Source organism: Castanea sativa, chromosome 1 (genome assembly GCF_040712315.1).
Source record: "Castanea sativa cultivar Marrone di Chiusa Pesio chromosome 1, ASM4071231v1".
In the NCBI taxonomy this organism is placed as follows: Eukaryota; Viridiplantae; Streptophyta; class Magnoliopsida; order Fagales; family Fagaceae; genus Castanea; species Castanea sativa.
The window spans coordinates 62,183,374-62,207,651 of NC_134013.1; the positions used below are offsets into that span (position 1 = coordinate 62,183,374).

The 24,278-nt window shown below is 31.3% G+C and overlaps 2 protein-coding genes across 7 annotated transcripts; both read right to left on the bottom strand.

Moving 5' to 3' along the window:
• Nucleotides 1-767: 767 nt before the first annotated feature.
• Nucleotides 768-8,448, bottom strand: LOC142619180 (uncharacterized protein At2g33490). Of its 6 annotated transcripts, none has more exons than XR_012841458.1 (12): nucleotides 7,993-8,448; nucleotides 6,505-6,577; nucleotides 5,860-5,934; nucleotides 5,662-5,723; nucleotides 5,495-5,563; nucleotides 3,824-3,852; nucleotides 3,541-3,748; nucleotides 3,198-3,425; nucleotides 2,752-2,796; nucleotides 1,691-2,378; nucleotides 1,346-1,623; nucleotides 768-1,033 (listed from the first exon to the last, which is right to left on the bottom strand). XR_012841458.1 is itself a non-coding variant. In XM_075792268.1 (11 exons), the coding sequence occupies exons 1-11, from the start codon at nucleotides 8,104-8,106 to the stop codon at nucleotides 1,014-1,016; spliced, it is 1,947 nt and encodes a 648-aa protein (XP_075648383.1). In that variant the 5' UTR covers nucleotides 8,107-8,448; the 3' UTR covers nucleotides 768-1,013. The 6 variants fall into 6 exon arrangements, 3 of the variants coding, with proteins under 3 accessions (XP_075648383.1, XP_075648372.1, XP_075648388.1); XR_012841455.1 differs by having other exon boundaries at nucleotides 768-809; nucleotides 936-1,024; nucleotides 1,346-2,378; XR_012841454.1 differs by having other exon boundaries at nucleotides 768-809; nucleotides 936-1,033; nucleotides 1,346-2,378.
• A 12,434-nt stretch (nucleotides 8,449-20,882) lies between these two features.
• LOC142609227 (uncharacterized) lies at nucleotides 20,883-23,989 on the bottom strand. The gene is made up of 3 exons (XM_075780843.1): nucleotides 23,169-23,989; nucleotides 22,208-22,272; nucleotides 20,883-21,042 (listed from the first exon to the last, which is right to left on the bottom strand). The coding sequence occupies exons 1-3, from the start codon at nucleotides 23,617-23,619 to the stop codon at nucleotides 20,950-20,952; spliced, it is 609 nt and encodes a 202-aa protein (XP_075636958.1). The 5' UTR covers nucleotides 23,620-23,989; the 3' UTR covers nucleotides 20,883-20,949.
• Between the last annotated feature and the right edge of the window lie 289 nt (nucleotides 23,990-24,278).

The window sequence follows — 24,278 nt, forward strand, 5'->3', positions numbered from 1 at the left end:
CATTTTGTGTAATAAATCTCAGTTTTATTTGAAAGATTTAGAGTAGCACCAATCGGCAATCGTTGATGTCTAAGTGGTAGAACCGTAGAGGTTTGGCACGGCTGGAGGTGTTCCATAGTAAAAGATATGATCTAATTGGGGTGCTGGGGATCATGCCTAACTGGGTGGCGGATCTACTCTCCCTTGTTGCAAAAGGAAGATTTGGCAAGATTCGTAATGCAGGCATATGGAGTGGGGCACTCATTTATGTAATGTGGTGTACTAACACATGGTGCATTTAGAGAGAATGCAACACATGTAGCTTTGAAGATTGCAAGAAAAGTCGGAAAAACAAAGTTTAATTAAGCTACTGTGGTTGTAAATCGTTTATGTTTGGATTAGTTGCTAGTGGTTGTTCATCTTTCTCAAACTTGTTAGAACTTACAGATCTTTTTAGTAAAATAAAATAAAAAATAAAAAACCATAGATCCTTTGTATACTCAACCTTCGAGCTTTTAATGAATTTGTTTACTCATAATAATTTTCCCCTTCAAACATCAGAATTTTGCACTTTCCCAAACAAACAGCAACCCCCCCACCCCCCCCCCAAAAAAAAAAAAAATACCCCATTAAATGCGCTATTTTGGGATCAATGATTATAATACAAAATATGAGACCCCTCGAGTATTCATAATCTTGCAATCTGCTCTGGCCTAAAGAATGCACTATTCATAATCTTGCGATCTGCTCTGGCCTAAAAGAAAGCACAATACGCTCTGTACTAGCAATTCTTTGTAAATGTAAACAAAATTCTTCATTTTACGGTATGCCTGACAGATTAAAATGTCACAAGTGAGTAGAGTTTAGTTCTCATCATTATCCATTAACAAACAATGAACAAAGACTGAGATGAGAAACTAAACGATACATAAAACATCATATGTACAGATCTGTACCCAACATGAAGATAATGACCCAAAACAATCTCCTGCCAGGCCAACCGACTGGGGAAAAAAGGCTTCACATGTTTAGTATCAGCTCCCACCTGCATTTACTGAAGACTTTCAAATTAAGAAATAGTACTAGTGTGGTAATGACTAATGGGAAAAAAAATAACATGCTACAACTATGCATGGCCTCAAAAGTAATATCAACCTAGAGTAGAGCAACATAAAATTTCTAGATTTAACTCATATAGCATCTATTATGCCTGCTGGTACCAACTCAATCATAAGGAACTGAAAATGGGTTGAAAATACATGAAGCATTAAAGACTTCCAATGTTCATCATCAATCATACGTGCAATGTAATTCTTCTAAGTAGATTAATATTTCAACTTCTAAAACAATATGGTACCTCACTCACCTCGGATTTGACCAAATTGAGAGGCCACTTCATTAACAGTTGAAGCTGGCTTAACGTTTGAGAGAGAAAGAGGGGTCAACGGAGGTGAAGCAACTTCTTCAGCCTTGTGCGGAACTTGAGGAGAACCCAAAAACTTTGCAACATGTATTGCCATTGCTCTCTGACCACTTGAGGGTATGGAGAAACTCCGAGGAACAATTAATGGAGGAATTGGAAGTGGAGATGCCACACTTGATGCCTCCAAAGGGATTTTATTCATTGCAGAAAGCTCCTGATTTCTGAAGGACAAAGGAGCAGAATGACCAATTAAATCAGGAGATTTTGCTCGTTTAGGGGCAAAATTACCTGGGGGTCTAGGAAGCTCATGAAGCTCGCTTATTTTAGGTGAAGAACCAAGGGGAGGTGAAGCACTTGGAGATACTTTTGGAGATGAAGAAGGTTGAGGAATTGGCAACCGAGAAAACATTCCTGAAACTAACTGGGGCAATTCAGTAGATGCAATGGGACCACTGGCAGATAAAGCGGGCTTTGTTGACCCTGGCTTACTTATTAATGGACCAGAGAAAGCTTGTCGTTTGAATTTTTTAGTATCAGAAGCATTAAATGTATCGTGTTGCAGAAGTGAAAGTCCCTCTGCCAGAGGAGGAGGTAGTGGGGTGGAGGTATCATTACTGTCACTCTCTTTGGCTATTAACTGTGATTTTGAGATACTGGGTCCTGACAAGTTACCATTGCCAGAATGCTTCTCATGCTTCTTATCTTCCAACGGGGAAGAATGCCACAAATTGTGGGTGACTCCACTTGGCCTTGAGCGGGGAACTGAATTACTTGTTCTTGATGAACTTGAATGCCTTGCATCAATAGGTGTGGGCAGCACATATGTGTTAGACTTCCGAGTGGATGACGGTTGCATATTTCTTATTTTTTCTGCTGGATCAAACTTCTTTTCTGCAAATATTGGGGCTGAATGGCTACCCGCTCTAGGCTCTCTACCTGAGACTCTGAGATCCTCTTGGTTTTTGTCAACATTCATCTACACAAGGAAACTCTAAGACGTGAATTCTAGAAGCTGAAAAGTTAACATTTGTGAACTCAAAATATAAAACATTATTAGTTGACACCTAAAGGGACAAACAAACAATATTCCAGAAGGATATCTCATCCCACTTTTCCTTCCATTTTCTTTTTCAAACCAGATACTGGATAGAATTTTTCTGCATTCCTCTTCCAGCCCCACCATCCCATTACTGCACTTATCGCCTCTACCAAACATAATGCTGGTTTTAATGGAGGTTGACAAAATTGTGGATTTGGTTAACTTATTTGTGTTTTTTCACTTTGGCAGCACAAAGTTAAGTGACATTTCACCAGAAAGGTTGAAAAATTAAAGCCATGCTGGACCATACCTCTGCATTTTCTGTTGCTGAAGGTGAAAGGCCCGCTTCATCCACCTGGGGAATAGCCACCAAATCATTGACACAGAAAAAAAGGCATAGTATAACTAAAATGAAATAAAAAGTCCAAATCACAATAAACACTCATGAAATGATGATCACCAAACGTGGAAGCCTAGGGGCCACCCATTCTTCCCCCCCACCCCTCCACCCCCCAAACGAAAAATAAATAAATAAGAATCCCTTGTTCCTGGGTATGCATTGATTACGACCTCGCCCATGGCTAAAATTGGACCACCAGCACAACCAAACTAGATAGATATTTAGAGGATTCAGGCAGGGATTCCAACAAGAAAAATTTGTCAAGTACCTTCCCTTCCTAATCTATTTACTTCACTTTTGGGCTCTAAATTGAATCATGAACAAATCTCTTTTTTTGAATTAGAATTTACACTTACCTCCATTGAATTCCTTGACATGGAAACACCATCAAGCCCCTGCATATTTGGTCCAAAGTTAAAACTCAATTCCCCGTCATCATTAGGATTATAGCTATTCTCACCATCACCCCCATCATCCTCTTCGAGTCCACAGAATTGGTAATCAATATGGTGCTGTTCTGTAGCCCGTCTAACATGTGGCTCAACAGCCTCAAGTGATTTGAGTCCCCTCCGAAAGAAATTCAACTGAACTCAAAGTAGAACAAAAAGGGATAAGAAGATATGCATTATTGTTAAACTAATGAGAAGAACAAAGGTCATGAAAATTGAAATTTGAAAATTTTAGAGATTTAAAGAAAACCTGAGCCGCATGGTGACGAGCTGCTTGTGTTAAAAGACTTCGAGACTGCCCTTGCTTAAGAGATTTTAACCGGAAAACACATAGCGTCGCATGATCATCATATTCATCTTGAGCGGTTTGCAATTGATCTACAGTAAAAGTTTCACTTTTCCCACTTTTAGACCTTCCTTTTTCCTTATGTTGTGCCATCATGTACTTGTATACATCTCTGAAGATGATGCACCAAATTTAGAAGATATTTACTTCAAATCTAACAAATGGATCATAATAGAAAGCTACTGACCTCTTCTCATCACATTGTATTTTCATATCCTGCACCAGCAAACAAGATAAGGAACAGTAAGCATTATTCACAAGCCAATGCTGGATAAATCAATATAGTCAATGTGTCTAATGTATCTAAATAGTAAAGATGATGGGGACCTTCCTAGGAAGGTAAGAAAAAGCATTTGATTGCAATAAAAACAATCAAGCCTCTATCCCACATTTTCTGGGTTGGCTACGGAACCTCAACAGATTAGTTAAGTTCAGCCATATGTATTATTTTCTGCCATTCTATCCAAAAAATCATACTTGTCATATCCTTGTTCCTACTTCTACTCATAGTTATCAAAACATGAATTGTATCGTGAATTGATTTTTATTTGTCTGTATCGTGTATCGTATCATTTATTGCAAGATATACGAACATTTAATCAAATTTAAAAAAAAATTACAGATATACATATATAAAGGATATATTCATTATAAATTTTGAATATATTCAACTAATAACTAATTAATTCATCGCTTATGTAATAATATTTAACAAGCTAACTAAATAAATCAAACTAGTAGGTGTTTATAATATATACATTCAAATTGCTTAAATTCAAAAGTGATAATATATTACAAATGACCCAAAAATAATAATTTTTTTCATCATATTGCCTAATCAACCCCATTTAAGTCAATGCTATCATCACGTTTATCATTTTGCAAACTTATTTCTTCATTAAAATTTTCTTCATCATCATTAACATTTACCATCTTGTCTTGTTTTAAAAAAAAAAAAAAAAATCTTCTTGGCATTCTAGTTTCTTGGACTTATAACAATAATGACAAAAATAAAAAATAACTATATTTTCAATTAATATCTTATTCATAGTATAGAAAATAAATGTGTAAATATTAAAGTGAAGTGTAAGTGTGTACTGTGTAGTCCAAATTTTGTAGGAGAAAGAGTGGGGAAAACAAAACTTATGAATATGTTATTTTATTAGGCAAAATTAAGTAACCTAATAATTTTGTGTTAAAAACAAATCTAACAACTTATTTTAGATTCAAATAAAAATATAAATTTTAACAAAAAAAATCACATTTTAAAGCATTTGTTGTCTATGTATCGTATGATACATACGATTTTACAATATAATACGATGCATACGATATGCACATTGTATCGTACGATTCATGAGCACTTACGATATGTTGATACGATACGGAACTTTTTACGCACAATACCATGCACAATCCCATACATATTGTACAATACGTATCGCTTAATTTACGATATTGACAACTATGCTCCTACTAATGTTATTTTTGGCCTTCCTCTATCTTTTTTTCGTTCCCTCAACTTCAATCAACTCACACTCCCTCATTAATTGGTAGGTTTAAATTATATGAACACTGTATTCAAAGGAAAAAGGCAAGCTTAAGTCATTAGGTCCCAAACTGGCTAAGGCAGACAAATTAGCTGAACCCAACCCAGCTATAAGCCAAGATGTACAAACGCATTAAGAATTCCACCACAGGCCTAACAACAAAGATGCCTAGAATATACATCATAATCATCACCATAATCTTCATTTCAACAAAAAGGACTTCTTTTTGTAACTTTTATATCACCAAGTAAGGAAATTACTAGAAACTTTACAGTAGGAATAAAAGAGAGATATCCGTGTGAACAAACCTCTACCGTCCGAAGTTCATTGAGAAGAGACTCTGATGGATTTGTAATTGTTAAGAATATATTAGAGCGCTGCAATATAAAAGGCAAAAGGTCAATATCAGATTGAAGACACTATAAAAGATATCAAAACACGTGCTACATATTACATAATAACAATAAGCACTTACATAGCAATCGACAAGTTTTTGAAGTTCAAACTGTACTTTCCCTAGCATTAGCAAAATTCTACCTGTTGATAAATGTGTACCAATTACAGCACAAGCCATAGAAGGCTTAGAAAATCAAAAATTCAAAGTCACCCCCCCCCCCCCCAAACGGTGGGCAAAAAAGGAAAAACAAAGTCATAAAAGTTTTGATTTATTTACCACTTTCTTCATCGTCATGTAATGTGGTCTTCTCCAATAGACAATTCCCCATTTCCCGCAGTGACTCTGAGAATTCTGAGAGTGCAGTTGGAGTCAAAAAGGAGACCTCAATGATGATAAGCTAAAGAAGTAATATATGACACTGCAGACTTCATGTATCAAGTATAATTAAAGGGAAAAGTTAACGGATGCCCTAAGACATTGGTTTAGGAACTATTTTTAGAAACTTTTTATGGTAAAAGAAAAAAGTAACTAATTTTTTGACAACTTTTTATATTTCCCATAAAAGTGGTATCAAAACTTTCTTAAATTGGTCCATTAATAAATGCCCCAAGGGCACCCATTAACTGGATCCAAGAGGAAGGTTTTATTAGAGAAGGTGCAACATGTCAAAAAATGATCCACGACGAGCAGATGTGTGATATATAGGTACACAACTACACATTCAACTTAGAGTTATTTCTGTTTGGTGCCAAGGTTACTCAGAACTTTCAAATTAGTTTGTGTTTCAAATATGGCTATTTGGTCAGAAAAATACCACAGAGAACGTAGCCATATTGATGTTATCAAAAAGCATACCGGTTTTATTAATAAAAAAAATCATATATGACCTGTACGATACACATGAAGGTAGTAAATGATTACCATATGCACTATTTGCAGTGGCAGCAGCTGCGGAAAGTAAGCTATCGTAGCAATTTCTCATCTCTTGCATGTCCTGCAAATATGAAATATAACAATGATGAAAATAGTCTCATTAAGGGAGCTAGATGGCAAACAAAAACCATTCACTTTCCACAAGTTACCGCATAAGAATGAGTTTTCATTGGTCAATAATTAAATGTAAAGACATGAAGTAATAAAATATGCACTTGTGTTATGGAACGTTACTCTTGCTGACCTCAGTAACCTTAGTCAAAATTATTTCAAAATTGTGTTCAATCTATTTGCCCTTGATTATTTCAAAATTACCTATGCAATGTACTGCATAAATAACTTATTAATCATGCAAATAAGCTTTTTTATAAAGTTTCTTTTCCTGAAAATATCTCTTGCCGTGCATTTCTATCAAAGGATTAAAATCCACAATTTAACAAACAAACATAATTTTGGAATAACCCTCACACTTCACTGAGTATAATAGTAAATTATAGGAAGAAAAAAAAAAACAAAAAAACACCCCTAAAGTTTGGGCTAATACCAGGTACTACCAAGACTTTTAAAAAATATCCAATTTTCTCCTTAAGCACAAATGACACTTAACACCACTTGAAAGCTCCATGCCCCCTCAAGTCCTTAATTTTTCCTTCCAAAGACTAGTCTTGCTTGAACAAGTCTCACAATGACTACATTATATCAATTATATACGCAAGGGAGTGTCTGGTTAGACAAATAGCAGACATTGACAGAGATGGAGAAGGAAGTAAGAGGAACATGAGAATTTTCAAACAGCATTAAGTGACATTTGTGCTGAGAGAGCAAATTGAATACTTTCAGGAAGAAAACAAAAAATTGATAGTACCCGGCATTAGCCCAAACATCAGGAATATTTTTTATTTTTTTATTGTAATTACCCTAAATTAAATATAAACTCACAATTTAAAAGAGGATATTGGGAACCCATATTATAATTATGACATAGTATATTATTATTATTATTTTTTTTTTTTAGCTCCAACTAGCACTATTTCTTTTTTCTTTTTTTGGAGAGAACCACTGTTCCAAAATCAAACCTGACCATTCCATACCTAGAAAACACTCAAAAGCCATTACCAGATTGCAATAATTTCTCAAAATGATAACACAAACTAATCCTTCACCACCTCATTTGAATCCGAAATAATTCATATTAATTAAACCGTAATTTTCTTCTATAATTCAAAATAAAATTTCAGCAATTAGACGGAGATTTTAGGGAAAGATGTTCAATTCACTGCCAAATCTAATCTTTAAGTTCAGCTTGAATTTTTTTTTTTTTAAAAAGCTTTCAATTAACTCTGAAGCATAAAAACAATTTACAAACAAAAATTCAAAACCTAACTTAAAAATAAAAAAAAAAAATGTTTGACATTGAATACCGTTATGGATGTGGCAAAAGTTCAAAGTTAGAAGAGTAGTTTGGAAAGTAAGTACCTGAGCAGCCTGAGCGAGCTCATCCAAGTGTGCCGAAGGTTGAAACTCTCTTTTCTCTTTCGCATCGTTTTTGTGAAGTGCCAATCTCCGAAGCTTTCCAAGCGAGGACTTCATTTTTTTTTTTTCCCCGCGATACAAACAAAACAAAACAAAAAAAAAAAAACCCTAAAAGATGTGCAAAAAGCCGGAGAGCAACAGAGCCTCCAACAAAAACCAAATTACCTTGGAATTCAATATCCCAGTCTTCTTCTTAAGCTTCCCAAATCTACGAGCAGAAAAGTTCGGATTTCATTTCTTATATTTCAACGGCATTCAAAATAAAAATAATAGTGCTCTTTTTTTTTCTTTTTTCTTTTTTTTTGGGTCAAAACGACTCGTAACAGATCAGAGAAGAAAACGAATGAAGCCTAATGAGAAAACGAAACGAATGAGAAAAAGAGAAAAATTACAAAAAATATATGGAAAAATAGTGGGTAATTCTATTATGTTATTCCGGAATATGAAAAGTCACCGTTGATAATGAGACACGTGTATATAAAGGGGTAATTTGGGAATGTGAACACTTTGACGGTTTAGATTTTGACAAATGGACGGTGGAGAAAAGGTTGGATTGTATTTAAGTAAGTGAGAGAGTATGGGATTGAGAAAAAAAAGAAAGACTGACATTATGGTACATGTTAGTGTACATATTCGTTCGTTCGTTCGTTCGTTCATACACATGGAGCATTAAATAAAGTCAGAGATCCTCCGCTTCTCTACTTTGAATAACTGTGGCGTTACGCGCGCGTGTAGGGATTTTAGTGGACTCGCTGCCAGAGAGTTATAATTTTTCTTTAGCACTCTGGATTTCGAGGACCAAAAGAGAAACTTGGCCAACTCAACTATTATAAAAATGTATTATGATCTTTTTAGTAATGTTAGGGCATTTGTATAAAGTTTATATACTTCCTTAAAAAAAAATTTATGCTCGTACAAATATTTATGTATATTTTAGTATAAAAACTTTTTTTTTTTATTTAGATACTCAGTTTTCAAAACATCTCATATCAGATTATCTATTTTATACTATATTTTATTAAAATATCAAATTTTCTTAATTATTTATTTTTCCTCACATACAACAATCATCATCCACTCTTTTCTTTCATCTTCGAAATATATAAATAAATGATAAAAAAATTAAATACAAAATGAATAGTATCAATGCAAATTTACACTAGTTACAACCATATATTTATTCACAAATTTTGCATAGTATGATGTGGGTGAATTTTGAACTTAGTTGACTAAAATGTAATACTTTTCTATTATATAAGCACTTATGAAAGTACTCTTCCATACATGAATATTTGCACAACATTTTTCATAATAGTTAAGTTCACAAACTTTTACTATTTCTTTTATAAACCTATCACTTATATCACTTTTAATAGTTAAGTCAATAATTATGAAAAGTTTCACTTATATTGCTTTATTTTCCTACTACTAACAATCTATCGTGTCAATGACTATGAAAATTTTATGACAAGTTTTGTCAAATTTGTTGTTTATAGATTTTCTCAATTATTTTAGTGGTTTTAGTTTGCTACAAAAAATAAAGGGAAATTTTAATGAATGTTCTAAGTCCTTGTTTGGGAGGAGAGAATGGAAAGAAATTAAATATATATATATATATATATATAATATTCTTCCCTTCCCTTCTCTTGTTTGAAAGTTTTAATGGAGGGAATGAAAAATTCATTCCCTTATTTGGAAGTTTAAGTGAGAGGGAATGGAACGGAATAGGTAGGAGGAAACACTCATTCCTCTCTATTCCTTTAAAATCTCCAATTTTTATTCTCCCTAAAATTAGGATGAATGGGATGAAATTAAATTAGATTTAATGAATTTTTTACTAAAACTTCTAAAATACCCCTATATATACAACTATTAATTTTAAAGTAGAGGTTTAATAGTAATATTGTCAAAAAGTGATTTCATTTCATTCCCTCTATGTTACTCCAAAACAAAATTACTTACATTCAATTCATTTCCATTCATTTATTTTAAAACATCCAATCAAAGTTACTTAATTTCATTTCATTCCATTCCATTCATTTCCTTTACTTAAAAACATTTTCACTCTATTTATTTTTATGAAAAACCTTGTACAAAAATAATTTTCCTTTTTTTAGTATTTGGTAGCATTAGAAAAAATTAGTCAACGAAAAACTATCTTCAGTCAATAAAAAAATAATAACTTATTTTTAGAAATTGTTTTCCGCTAATTTTTTTTGGAAAACAACTCCATTGCATAGTAAACTAAATAAGATAAGTTAGAATTTTTAACTTATTTAAGGTTGCTACCAAACATAGAAAAATTAGATAGTTTTATAGAAAATACTTTTTGAAAAATGACTCATTTTCAAGAAAATATATTATCACTAAAACAAACAGAGCATTAATTTATATTCCCTTATGGTCATTCTATTCCATTATATTCCACTCTCTTATAAACTTCCAAACGAAGTCTAAGGGTATTAATTTAAGAATTATTTTTAGAAATATTTTATAAGAAAATGATAAAGTAATAAATTTTTTGACAGTTTTTTATATTTTTCATGAAAGTGATGTCGAAACTTTTTTAATATGGTTTATTAATAAGAATCATGTTAACAGATACTTTTAGGGCAATTGTTAATAAATAACTAGCCTCATCACATGTGTTTTGCGCGTGCGATGAGACTTTTTTTTAGTGGTCTTATTCTGTAAAAAAAAATTGTATTTAATTATTTTATATATATAATTTTTATTTTAAAAATATAATTTATAAGTGAATAAATTAATTTAAAAATTAATAGGAGAGTGGTCATATTTTTCAGGCAATGTTTTAGTAGGAGTTAGAGTTGCATTTTTACCGGATTGTCCGTTAGTTTTGTCTCTACTTAAACATAGGATTGTATGAGCATTTTTTAACTTAAAAATGAGAAATCCAAATAGAGAAAGCCCCTTAAATAGTAGTATAAATAATAAGAAAGTTTTGACATTACTTTCATGAAAAATATAAAAAACTGTCAACAATATTTATATATACTACTATTTAAGCGGCTGCACCTGTTTTGAGTAGATTTTTTTTTGTTCCAAAATACCCCTACACCCCTAGGTTTAAGTAGAGATAGAACTAAATGATAGTTTGGTAAAAGATTTTTTCTTCTTTTGTCTAAAATACCCCTACAATCTATGTTTAAGTAGGAGCAAAACTTGGTAAAAATTGTTTTTTAACTTTCACGTAAAACACTATCTACAAAGTAGGAGCACACTTCCAGTACACTTATGTTAGCTTTCAAACTCAAATTGTTTCTTCTTTAGTTATGTAATTCTCTCAATTCTGTGTTTTCAAACTCCTTTCACCCACCTTTTTACTTTAGATTTCAATACAAACGACAACAACAATAGCATAGATTTGCGGTAAGCTTTTTCTTATATCAAATCTCAGCCCTCTCTCTCTGTATGCATGAAGTTCGTTTCCCTCATGTTCATTTTTTAAGTCTGAATTTTTTTTTTGGTCAACATCAAACAGGTTCTATTATATGTATAGGTTTTTTTTTTGCCACCAAGCTTAATGCCTTGCCATCATAACGCTCAGGGTTGAAGATTGTTTCCCTCAAGTTAGTAACGTTTGTGTTTTTTTTTTAATGGTTATGTCTGTGTAAATTTTTTGGCGTGTGCATATTCCCTAGATCTTGTTGGTTCTCAAGAATTGACTTCTTAAATAATTTTTGAACTTTATCTTGCAGTGGCGGCTCCAGGATTGTTTCTCAGGGTGTTCCTCAGTGGGCTTGCTCTGTTATAATTTTTTTTCTTCAGATTCTCTGTTACAATTTTTTCCTTTTTAGATTTAAGTTTGAATTTTTTTTAGCTTTTTCTTTTTGCTTGAAAGCAATGTTATGAATATTGTTTTAGACCATGTTTCGGTTTGTTTAGTAGAATGGAATATTTCGGTATAGATTTATTTCGACGTACCATTTCAGAGTGTTCGGGATTTCTAAAAAAAATTAAAAATAATATATATTTATATTTTCTTATACAACATAAAATTATTGATCCAAATAAGTGAACCTCAAATAAAACAAATCATTTAGTTTTTCTTTTTTGACACTCAAATCATTAAGTTATTACATGACAATTACTGTTTTAGAATATTAAAACATAGATATGTAATTATATAATGAAAAACAACAACAAAAAATAATACAATAAGAGTGTATATATGTATATCATATTGGGAAGAGGCAAGACTCAATAAATAAGTTTGAAATCAAAATATTTTGTTAGCTTTTTGAGTTTTGTCACGTGGGTGGGATTAGCAAGCTAAAAGTCTAAAAAACAAACTAAAGAAAAAACTTGACAAAGCAAAAACTAGAGTAAAAAAAGAAAGAAGAGGTAGACTAGTAGAACGTCTGAGACGAAGCAAAGAAGATGAAAAGGAAGAAGAAGAAAGGGCGACCTTTGCGATAGTTGGATTTGTTTTTAGGCATTCGACGCGAATAATGACATGCTGTGCTGACAAATTTGTTAGTTTAAAAGTTTTTCTTTTTTTCTTCTAAAAATTGGTACCAGCCAAAATGTAACAAATAATCTACCAAAATTTAATTTTATTGATATAAAAAAATTTTGAGAGTATTCCTAATTTTTTTTTTAGGGTGTTCCTAATTTTTTTTTTAAAGGTGGATAAATAAAATTTTATTATTATATATATAAAAAAAAAAAAATTCAGGTCAGGGTGGTCCTGGGACCACCCTGACCTATATGTGGCGCCGCCACTGTTATCTTGAATGTATTCTTAGTTTGGGAGACTAGAATTCGGCTTAGTTGAATTACTTCATGTAAACAATTATAAATAGGCACATTGTAACCTAATCTTTTTGCTGCAACGTTGATGGTTCTTTTTTTTTTTTTGCTTGAAGTTGCAAAAAAATAGGAAACCAACATTGATGGTTATCTTATCTTTTCTTATATTTTTTAATTTTTCTTTTCTTTTATTATATTATTATCTTACCTTATCTTCTCTTTTTTTTTTTTGCTTGAATTAGTTGCAAACAAAAAAAATTAAACCAACGTTGATGGTTTTTTTTTTTTTTTGTGCTTGAAATTGCAAAAAAAAAAAAGGAAACCAACGTTGATGGTTTTTTTTTTTTTTTGTGCTTGAAATTGCAAAAAAAAAAAAGGAAACCAACGTTGATGGTTTTTTTTTTTTTTGCTTGAAGTTGCAAAAAAATAGAAAACCAACGTTGATGGTTATCTTATCTTTTCTTATATTTTTTTTTATTTTTCTTTTCTTTTATTATATCATTATCTTACCTTATCTTCTCTTTTTATTTTTGCTTGAAGTTGCAAATAAAAAAAAAAAAAAAGAAACCAACGTTGATGGTTTTTTTTTTTTTTTGCTTGAAATTGCAAAAAAAAAAAGAAAAGGAAACCAACGTTGATAGTTTTTTTTTTGCTTGAAGTTGCAAAAAATTAAGAAACCAACGTTGATGGTTATCTTATCTTTTCTTATATTTTTTTTATTTTTATTTTCTTTTATTATATCATTATCTTACATTATCTTCTCTTTTTTTTTTTGCTTGAAGTTGCAAACAAAAAAAATTAAACCAACGTTCATGGTTTTTTTTTTTTGCTTGAAGTTGCAAATAAAAAAAGGAAACCAACGTTGATGGTTTTTTTTTGCTTGAAGTTGCAAAAAAATAGGAAACCAACATTGATGGGTGTTTAAGTATTTTCTCTAATTAATGACTATTTTTTAAACAATAGGAATGATATATATATTGATTTTTTTTCTTTGTGGTTATCAGGTTTGGCTCATTATTTTAGTGTATGTGTTCTAAATGGTGCCCTCTCTTCCTCTTATTATTTTTGTTTGTTGTTTTTCTTACATTTAAACCTTACTCTCTTTTTAGGGTGACATATCAACAATTTGGTTAGATTGCGTAGCAGACACATTGGATGAATTCGGGTGAACGAAATGGTAGTCAATCTATAAAGTAGTTGTTAGAAAACATTTTTTGTAATATAAATATCCTACCTTATGAAATTTAATATTGTTCTTTTTTGTGCCTTTCATTGCACATTTGATGACTTTGTAAGTAATTGTCATATATGCAAATTTGCTAAAGCAAGAATGATACTATATAACTTATCTATAAGGATAAAATTTTAAAATTGTGGTGAAAATTGCCAATATGAATTTGCATCAACGTTTTTTTTTTTTTTTAGGGTAGTCAGTCCTTTAACGTTGCTTTCCTATTTTTTGCAACTTCAAAAAAAAAAAAAAAACCATCACCATTGGTTTCCTATTTTTTTGCAACTTCAAGCAACAAAAAAAAACCATCAACGTTGGTTTCCCTTCTTCTTTTTTTTTTGCAACTTCAAGAAAAAAAAATCCATCAACATTGGTTTCCTATTTTTTTGCAAGTTCAAGCAAAAAAAAAAAAAACCATCAACGTTGGTTTCCTTTTTTTTTTTTTTTTTTTTTTGCAACTTCAAGCAAAAAAAAAATCCATATTTTTTAGGTATTTTAATAATACTAGCCTTTGAACACGCGCTCACGCGTGTGCTCAGAGGCTTTTCTATTTTTTGGGTAAATGTTAATTTAGAGCATTCATTATAATATCTGATTATTACATTTTTCAATCACCAAAAAAACTTAGGGGTGTGATGAAAGATTATTTCAACAAACATATTTTTCATCACACTCCTAAGTTTTTTTTTTGTAATTGAAAAATGTAATAATTAGAGATTATAATGAATATTCTAAATTAACATTTACCCAAAAAATAAAAAAGCCTCTGAGTACGCGCGTGAGCGTGTGTTCAGAGGCTAGTTAATTTATTATTCTCTTAATAAAATATTTATAAAAATAATTCTAAAAACACCCGTTAATATGACAAATATATATATGACTACTAATTACTCCTCTCACGCGCGTGTTCAGAGGTTAATTAATGTATTATTCTCTTAATAAAATATTTATAAAAATAATTCTAGGAGCACCCGTTAATATCACAAATATATACATATATGACTACTAATTACTCCTCTCCTGGCTATTTCCATGACTCAAAACGATGATTGACGATGAGTTGTAGGATAATAATGTATTTTATGTGGGGCCATAGGAGATCGTGAAAATCATAGACCGAGAAAAGAAGGGAATGACTCGGACGGTTCAGATCTGGGATGGAGAATGACGTGGCAGGGAGAGAATGAGACACGTGGTGGGGATGGTAATAGATCATAGATCCTTTTGTGTGAGTGAGCGAGCGAGCGAGCGAGTTACCTTGTTCCAAGTTCCAGTTGTAAAAAAAATGAATGAAACAGTCAAAGTCAGATGTTGCTGACAAGGAAAGCAAAAGAAAGAAGCAGTTCTAGAACAGAACGAAAACTGTATGTTTGCTTTGACCGTTGATAGGTGGGTCAGTCCTCCACTTCCGCTCTCATTGCTCATAATAATAATAATTAAAAAAATTGCTCTATTTTACCACTTTAACCCTCCAATTTTGTTTGAATTTTGAAATGACTTGCAACCTACCACTACTTTACTACTAGTACTTAATACATTTTGGACGGTACCACTTAAAATTCTTTTAAGAGTTTCTTCATTCTTTTTGTACGTGTTGAAAATAGTATTAAAAAAAAAAATAATAGTGGGTTAATTTCATATTAAAAAATAAGTGTGAGTTAAAAAAATTTAAAATTTATATTGTGTATTTAAGAGTAATGTCATTTAAATATATATTACTGTAAGTTTTTTTAAGACCTTATTTATTCTTCTTGTGTGTATTAAAAATATTTAGTATTCTAAAAAAAAAACTTTTGCACATCACTTTTTTTTTTTTTGGATGAAGATTATTTATTTGTAATTTGTCAAATATACCCTATGTTATCAGGCTATTTAATTAATAGGATAATGTTAAAAACTGGACCAAACTAGTTGGTTGAATTGGGAATTAAGCACTAATTTGGTTCGGTAAAAATCCTTAAAATTGATAAAAAAAAAAATGAAAGTTGAGATTGAAAATGATTTTTTAACAGTAGCGATTTTTAAGAAATTCTTTAAGAGTTTCTTCCTTCTTTTGTACGTGTTAAAAATATTTAGTATTTAAAAAAAATAGTGGGTTAACTTCTTGGAAAATAAATGTGAGTTAAAAAAGTTTAAAGTCTATACTGTGTATTTAAGAGTTATGTCATTTTAAATATACATCACTGTAAGTATTTTTAAGACCTTCTTCCCTCTTCTCGTGTGTGTATTAAAAATATTTAATATTCTAAAAAAAAAGCTTTTGCACATCACTTTTTTTTGGATGAAGATTATTTATTTGTAATTTGTCAAATATACCCTATGTTATTAGGCTATTTAATTAATAGGATAATGTTAAAAACTGGGCCAAACTAGTTGGTTGAATTGGAAAATGAGCACTAATTCGGTTCGGTAAAAATCCTTAAAACCGATAAAAAAAAATGAAAGCTGAGATCGAAAATGATTTTTTAACAGTAGCGATTTTTAAAACCATGATTAATAGAGCTTATTGCCATAGACTTGACATCAAATTTTCAATCTTGTGTATGTCATGGTAAGACCGGAGAGTAATATAATTTTAAGGTGTGTAAGATTAAAGTCTTAAGGACACTATTCTAAAAAAAAAAAAAGTCTTAGGTACACGATTTCACAAATAAATTTATAATTTAATGAGATAATAAGTTATGATTTTTTTTAGAAGAAAGATAATAAGTTATAATTAGTTTAACATTATCTATATATGGGTTCACCATTAACATATTTTTATTCATTAATTACACTTCATCATCTCAATAAATTGTGAAAAATTATATAAAAAAATTGTGTAAATAGATTTAGTGGTTATGTATTTAATAAGATTAATGGATTTTATTTGATTATTCAATTATTATAACATGTGAGGAGAGGGGGAATTCGAACCTTAATTCTCTTCCTAATGAAAATCAGTCAATTCCACTAAACAATAAGTAAAATGCTAAAATTATCACAAGTTTTATGTTTTATCATCTAAACTTTACAATTTGGTGTGACAATAAATGTGATTAGTGACACATTACAATCACTTTACAAATGATTATTTGAATTGAATCTTTGTAATTAGTGACACATTAGTTTGTAAGTTTATTGTAGTAAAATTTGTGGTACTCTACTCAAACAATAATATTAACGAATTATTAAGAATAATAATAATATGAAGAGTCTTGTAACTCAACTGACATTTTTTGGTATTTTCAACAAAGATATTCATGATAAAGCTCTCCAACCCAATAACAATAATAAAGAAATAAATAAATGGTCATAAAAAAATTTAGTTTCAGTCAAACTAATTGGGTGGATTTTGGTTCATCAACATGGTAAAGTATGGTGGTTGCCTTTCCGTCGTATTGGTTGAGGAGTGTACATAAAAGTCATACATCTTTGACATAAATCCTCTTTTTGATACTTTAATGACCAAATTTAAACAGTCTTAATAACTCAGGCAATATTATAATCCGACATTTTTTTTAGAGCGGGTTTCAACCTATTATAATCCAACATGAAATTAGGGATATTAAAAATTTTATTATTTTATAAGTAAATGTGTTACCAATTATAAAAAATAATTTAAATATTTATTTATTATATATTTAAATATTTGAAGAAACATTAATAATATTCATTGTCTATCTTTTATAATAAAATTAGTATTAATTTAAGTGTGGGGAGTAAAAAGACCCTGATGGGGATGTGGGCCTTTGGGCCATACTAAGGAAGGCCGACCTGTTCTTGGGTTTAGAACTTGTTAGTACTACGGGTCGGCCCATACGCCGAGGATCCGAGGATCCAGCCGAGGGTGAATTTCTCTTCGGACGGACACCGAAGAACCCGGAACTTCATGATAAAGGTTAGGGAATGACACGGACAAGACCGATGGTTAAAGGGGGGAAACCCTTGAATGTCCTAGAAGCACCGATGTTAAGGAAATACCAAAGATAAAGGCTGCCACCTCCACATTAAAGACCCTGTACCTACCACCCTGGCCGCATTAATGGGGAAGTGACACCTGAACAGTGGAAGGGAAACTTCTGGTTACCATTCAAAGGCACTGAGAAAAGAAATATCTAGGCTAAGGGGGAGTTGGGGCAACACGTGTACAAAGTATCAAAAAGAGGAGTATTTAAGGAGCAACTTAGAACAGAAAAAGGGGCTCCCGTCTTTGTAACCTAAAGGAAAGAAAAAGAAAAAGGAGAAAGAGATAATATAAGAACAACTCTCGGCTTACGTCCGAGCAGGTTGATTTATAGTATTCTTTGTTGTTTTCAAGTGTTTACAATCTTTGGCTTGTCATTTAATCCTCAAATACTTCTAACCTGGGTTTCAAGCCCACACTCTACAAATCATATTGTTTAAGGCTCATTGGGCCTGAGCCCGTAACTGTTCTTGGGGCCAGGTGCAATTGTGCACTTACATTAAGCATTTTACTATAATCAATCATCGATTACATATTTGTAATCAGTAAACCATGAATCATGATGCTTTTCATTAATCTCAGCAAAAAAGAAAAAATGATGCTTTTCATAAAAAGAAAAAAGAAAGAAAATAAAAAAGGATGGCATGATGCTCAAGGACAACCCTTTCACTAGGCCAATTAGGCCATTTTCTAAGGCCCCTAAGTGGAAGGGGGCCCAAAATTTTGAAAAAGGCGCATTAAAAAAAAAAAATGTTTCAGATGAAACTCCAAAAAATCTTATATATCTTTTTGATTAAAGAACAAAAAATCTGGAACATTTTTGTAAATATTAGTATGTCAAAAAAAATTTTGGCCTAAATAAAATCAATTATTCTAAAAATATCATCTTTAACCTCAAAAAAAAGAAGAATTGAGAAGAAAAAAGACGAAGACAAAGTTGAGAGTCTAAAGAATTGAGAAGAAAGAAGTATGGTAAACTTACTAAACTCTAAAAAAAGTAATAAATAAATATATGAGAGAATATATGCAATGGGAAAGTTGAGGAGCATAGGTGGCCACGTTGGTGGGAGCATAGGAATGAGAAAAATGATTTGAAATGAAGGTTCTAGAAAGGTAGTTTATTTACCAAATTTGTTCTTTTTTTTTAAAAAAAATCTGACCACTTATTTTGAATATTTTAAAACACTTTTTTTATATATATATATAATTAAACATTATACTAATTAATCTATATAATTTATCTATTATAGTAAAAAGTATTATTAATTACTCTAATATATATAAATTAGTCTCATCACACGCGCTTTGTATGAGCAATGAGACTTTTTTTTTAGTATAGTGTCATAATTTTTCTCTAAAAAAATTTAGATAAGTTTGTTTTGAAGACTTGGATTAGTAGGAGAGTGTCCTATTTTATAAAAAAATTTAAGTAGAATTGGAGAAGGCTCCATTTTAGTTCTCCCCTAAGGCCCCCAAAATGTCTAGGGCCGACCCTGATGATGTTGGTCACATCCAACTACACAAGTAGGGGATGACTTATAATATCATTCATGGTTGTTAGCGAGAATTTACTCTCTTTTGTTTTATTCTTAATTTTTGAAATTAATAGTTTTGATGGGAAGGGCAGGTTCAACTTTTAAGCTACTGTTAATGTTGATGGTTTAGCAACAAAAGCTTATTCTAATGTGATTTGGTTAATCAATGTTCTTAGTTTGATTCATTAAAGCATGATTTTAGTTTACGGGTCAAGGTTAAGTTATGATTAAACCCACTTGAAGGTGTGTATGCAGATTGCAGACTCCTATTCTAGTCAAATTCCCTTAAACATAGGTTTATTTTTTTAATAAATAAGTTTACTTATGATCACAATTCACACACATTTTTTTTTTTCACAAATTGGTCGTCCTCCTATACTTTCAACCTAAAGACTAATACATTGTGGAAGACTTGAAAAAGTGTACGTTGGGTGTCCTTAATAGTCCAATTAATTAGAAACTTCACCAACAAGCACGAGTAATCTTTGCTTTCTTTTTCTTTTATCTTTACCTTGGTGAGAAACCAGGAAATTTAAGATGCACGAGAGATCGACATCTTCTCATCTTTTTTCTTTAATCAATTATGTTCTACATGAGTTTTAAGACTTTTGAGTAATTGAATAATTTGAATTAGAAGATATTCTTGTTTGAATAAAGACTTTGTTCGGTCAAAAAGGCATGTTCCTTGAATTCTAAGAATGACGACACAATATGGAGCAGCCGTTTTCAATTAAAGCCGCCCTTTTGAAGTATAGGCTAAGCTATCTATTATGTCCCTGAACACATTGTTAGTCGGTGCCCAGCAAGATAGGGTTTTTTTCTCTGCCTTAAGTCTTCGTTTTCTGTACTATTCCTCTATTAACCAAAATAAGACGCATGCAAAAGCTTGCCACAATTTTTATGATTTAACAGTTGTACGTACGTATATAAAGATATTTTCTTTAGGGGATGACTAGTGGCCACGTACACATGACGTGACACCATATTGAAGTGATCAAATTTTAGGATCAAGATAAATATATAAGACTAATTCTTGAGCCCAAAAAGACAAAAAAAGAGAGAAATTAAGATCATATAAGCTGCATGGTACAATAAACTATGTAACTTGAGCTGCAATGGAATACAGAGCACAAAATGGCAGTATATATATATAGCTATATATAAAAAGCATTTAGAATGGTCTCAACAACATGGTAATCAAATTTATACCTAATAAGTAAATAAAACAATAAAAATGATAGTTGTTTCCTATTCTTCAAGAACAGAGAAAATTCATGAAGAAGATATATATATATATATATATATATATATATATATATATATATATATATATATATAATTAAGCTGATGAAGGGAATATTAATGCCTTTGTCTTTGATCTGCTACCATCATAAGGCATGACACATTAAAGAATTTTATTTTGCTCCTGCTGGTCGGCCCTTGTATAAGATATTCTTTAGTAATCTTCTTCCTTTTCTCTTTTTCTTGGCTACCTTGGTTCTGGAACCCTGATAAAAAAGAACAGAAGTAACAAGACATTAACTAGATATGAACTATACAGTGATTATGAATATTGTAGAATAACTATAGCATTTCATATATGTTGTAACATTTTACATAAACTTAATTAGGATTAAAGCGTCTATTAGTAGTCTGATTAAAAATTTTACAATATTATAATCAAATCATGATCCTTACCTATAAATAGAAGCTCATGACACATATAGTATGTATTTTAATTTTTTTAGCTTCATGGAGAGACTCTATCAAAAAATAGCCTTTTGCATTAATTTTTTTTATAAGTATGATAAAATTTAAACTTATAGCGTTGATTCCATAATTATTATTCTTTACTATTATACCAAGACACACCAATACATTTCTTTTTGGTAAAATAGGATTGAATTACAAATCCTTTATTCACAACAAACAATATATTTTTACTATTTTTTCTAGAATCCGTGTTTTCTTCATACTTCTAATGCATAGTTTTTGGCATACAATTGAATATCAAGTTAGTTTAATTTCTCAACTTTGTACCTCATGCAGCATCAATTAAGGAGAAAAAAAAATCGACTTCCAAATTGAATTTTTCCAAGTTCAACTTTATTTTCCTTTAAATTTAGTACAAGCAAAATTTTCTACAATATTTTACGTCTATTCCAGTTTTTTAAGCCTTGCTAGAAATTAGGAAGCCAAGAAGAGCCTGCGTTTGAGATTTCATAAAGAAACAAGACATTCGAGTTGATAAAGAAATGGGGATTCTCTATCTAGTGTGTTTGAGAGTAATTAAAAAAAAATATGTATGAAAGAAAGAAAATAAATATATACATTGACTAGAGTGTCCATTTCATTTTTCTTAATTTGTGCTGTAAAGGAATGAGGATAAATATGTAGTATCCTATGAATTAAGAAGGAAAATGAATTAGTTAGTCCATTTCACTTTTAAGAGAAATGAATATAGAGTATAGACAAATGAAATGGACATATTCCCATGAATATATATATATATGGACATTTCCTTAATTACTATTTCATTGTCTATCGTAAAATTCCCAAACATGGGAATATGTAAATATTACTTAAAAATTTGTTTAATTCTGTTCTATTTCCTTCTTTTTTTTCCCCCTGTAGTTTATAAGTCATAGTTGTATGCTTGTATTTTTTATTTACCTTGTCAATATCCAGACTTGATTCCTTTGGTGACTCGCTTTCACCTTTTGCTTCATCACCATTATCTGCACAAACATTGCCTACCTGTTAAAAATGCCTTTAAAACCTTAAGTACATGTTCTTCCTCAAAAAAAAAAAAAAAAACCATAAGTGCATGCAACATTTTTTTTTGGGTTGGTAACTAGTCGTATTCATTTTGGTTTGTAAAAGCTTATACCATATTAGTGGATCAATGCATGCTTTGCAAAGAAATAATATGCATGGGTTTGGCCTATCATATGCAATTGGCAACAAGATTTATGTCATTTCCCTTTCAATATATAACTTCGCAATTTAAGGTCTTTCTTTTTGACTTTTTGAATGAGAAAAAGTAAACGTCAGCAAATACTTCCAGTCGATTTTATCTTATATTATCCGGGCTAAAACAATTTCTCCATATATGAAATTCACAATATAAAAGAAAAGAAATTATTCAAAATACATTTTCTTTAATCATTTCATCATCAATCTCTCTTATCAGCCAACGTATGGCAATTGCATTGACTCTCGAATATCTTACGATCTTACTCTGCATGCATATATAGCACGTACAAAATGCAAAATGTGTCATCAATGAACTATCATTTATTAAAATGATTGGTTGTTTTTGTGAAGAATTGTCAAATTTTTCATGAATTCTTTTTCTATTTCATGACAGGAAAAAAGAATCACGTTATGCATGAATGAGTATATATGCTTGTGTTTGTTCTTTTTTAAAGAGACGATCAGATTTGAAATCATAGCATGTATTTTATGAAGATTGTCTTTTATCATTTGATTAAAATATCAATTGTTTTTTTTTTTTTGGTATGGATGAGATTTGAATATCAGTTCTTTATTCAATGGCAAAAAACTATACGTTTTCTTAGAAATCAAACGAGCTAGCTAATTGAAATTTTCAACACACATTGTTATTACTCACCATCATTCTTGCTGCTACCCTTGGAGTCAGAATCCCGGCAATACATCCTAAAACTTAGCGATCCTGGACCAATTATGCAGTCCCTAAAACTTGGTGATGCCGGAGCAGATATACTATCTTCCCTCTCATTAAAAAGCTCATTTTCCTCCTCTTCTTCTTCTTCTTCTTCTTCTTCTTCATGATTCTGTCTACTCAGCTTGATCTCTTCATGGCGAAGACCCTCCTCCTCAGGCACGGCTTTTGCTGTTGACACCTTCTTTCCGGGCTCCTTTTCGGTTTCCACCTCTTTTGTCTCCAACCCTCTTTGATTCTCCTTTGCCGGCGAATGATGATCAGCCTTATTATCAGAACAAACATCCTGATCAATGGGGTGAAGATTATTTTGACGCGGATTGAATTCGCAAAAGAGCACCGAGTTTTCGGGAGCATACTTTGACATGCCGCAACCCATTGAGGAGGAGTGACATGAAAGAAGAGATCAAGATGGAGCAGACGAAAGAGCTATCATTTATATTTTGCAGAGAGACAAAAAAGTCTGAAGGGTCCCCTAGCTTTTTTTAGTGTTATATATATGTAGAAGAAGAAAAAAAGAAAAAAACTTCCCAGAAATAAACAAGGGATGCAACGAGGGTTGCCGAATATCTAGGTTGATATGTAGGCATGGGAGCGATATGTTTCAATTTTACAAGCACTTTGCTAATTAATAGTTGGAGGCATTGAGAACCCTCCACTTCTATTGGTAACCTCTTATCCATTTGTCTCCTCCTCTCTTGTCCTTTGAAAGTCTGCACTGAAATCTTGACATGTAAACAAAACACTATATTTGGTCTCAGTTGTGAACAAACACTAAACTCTGGACTTAATTTAGTCCCATTATGTTATAATGAGAGCTAAAAATAAGTTTTTTGTTCACCTTTAATTACTGGTTTATAACGATTCTCCATTTGGTTAAGAAGGAATATCCATGCTATGCTAGCATACATATTTCATGTATATAACCATAACACCAACGATCATTGGCGGTAAGAAAAACAAATATTTATATTACTGTCACTATTAGAAACAACAACCTTAAGTTTTAGTTGAGGGAGACACAAAATCAGTTATGGA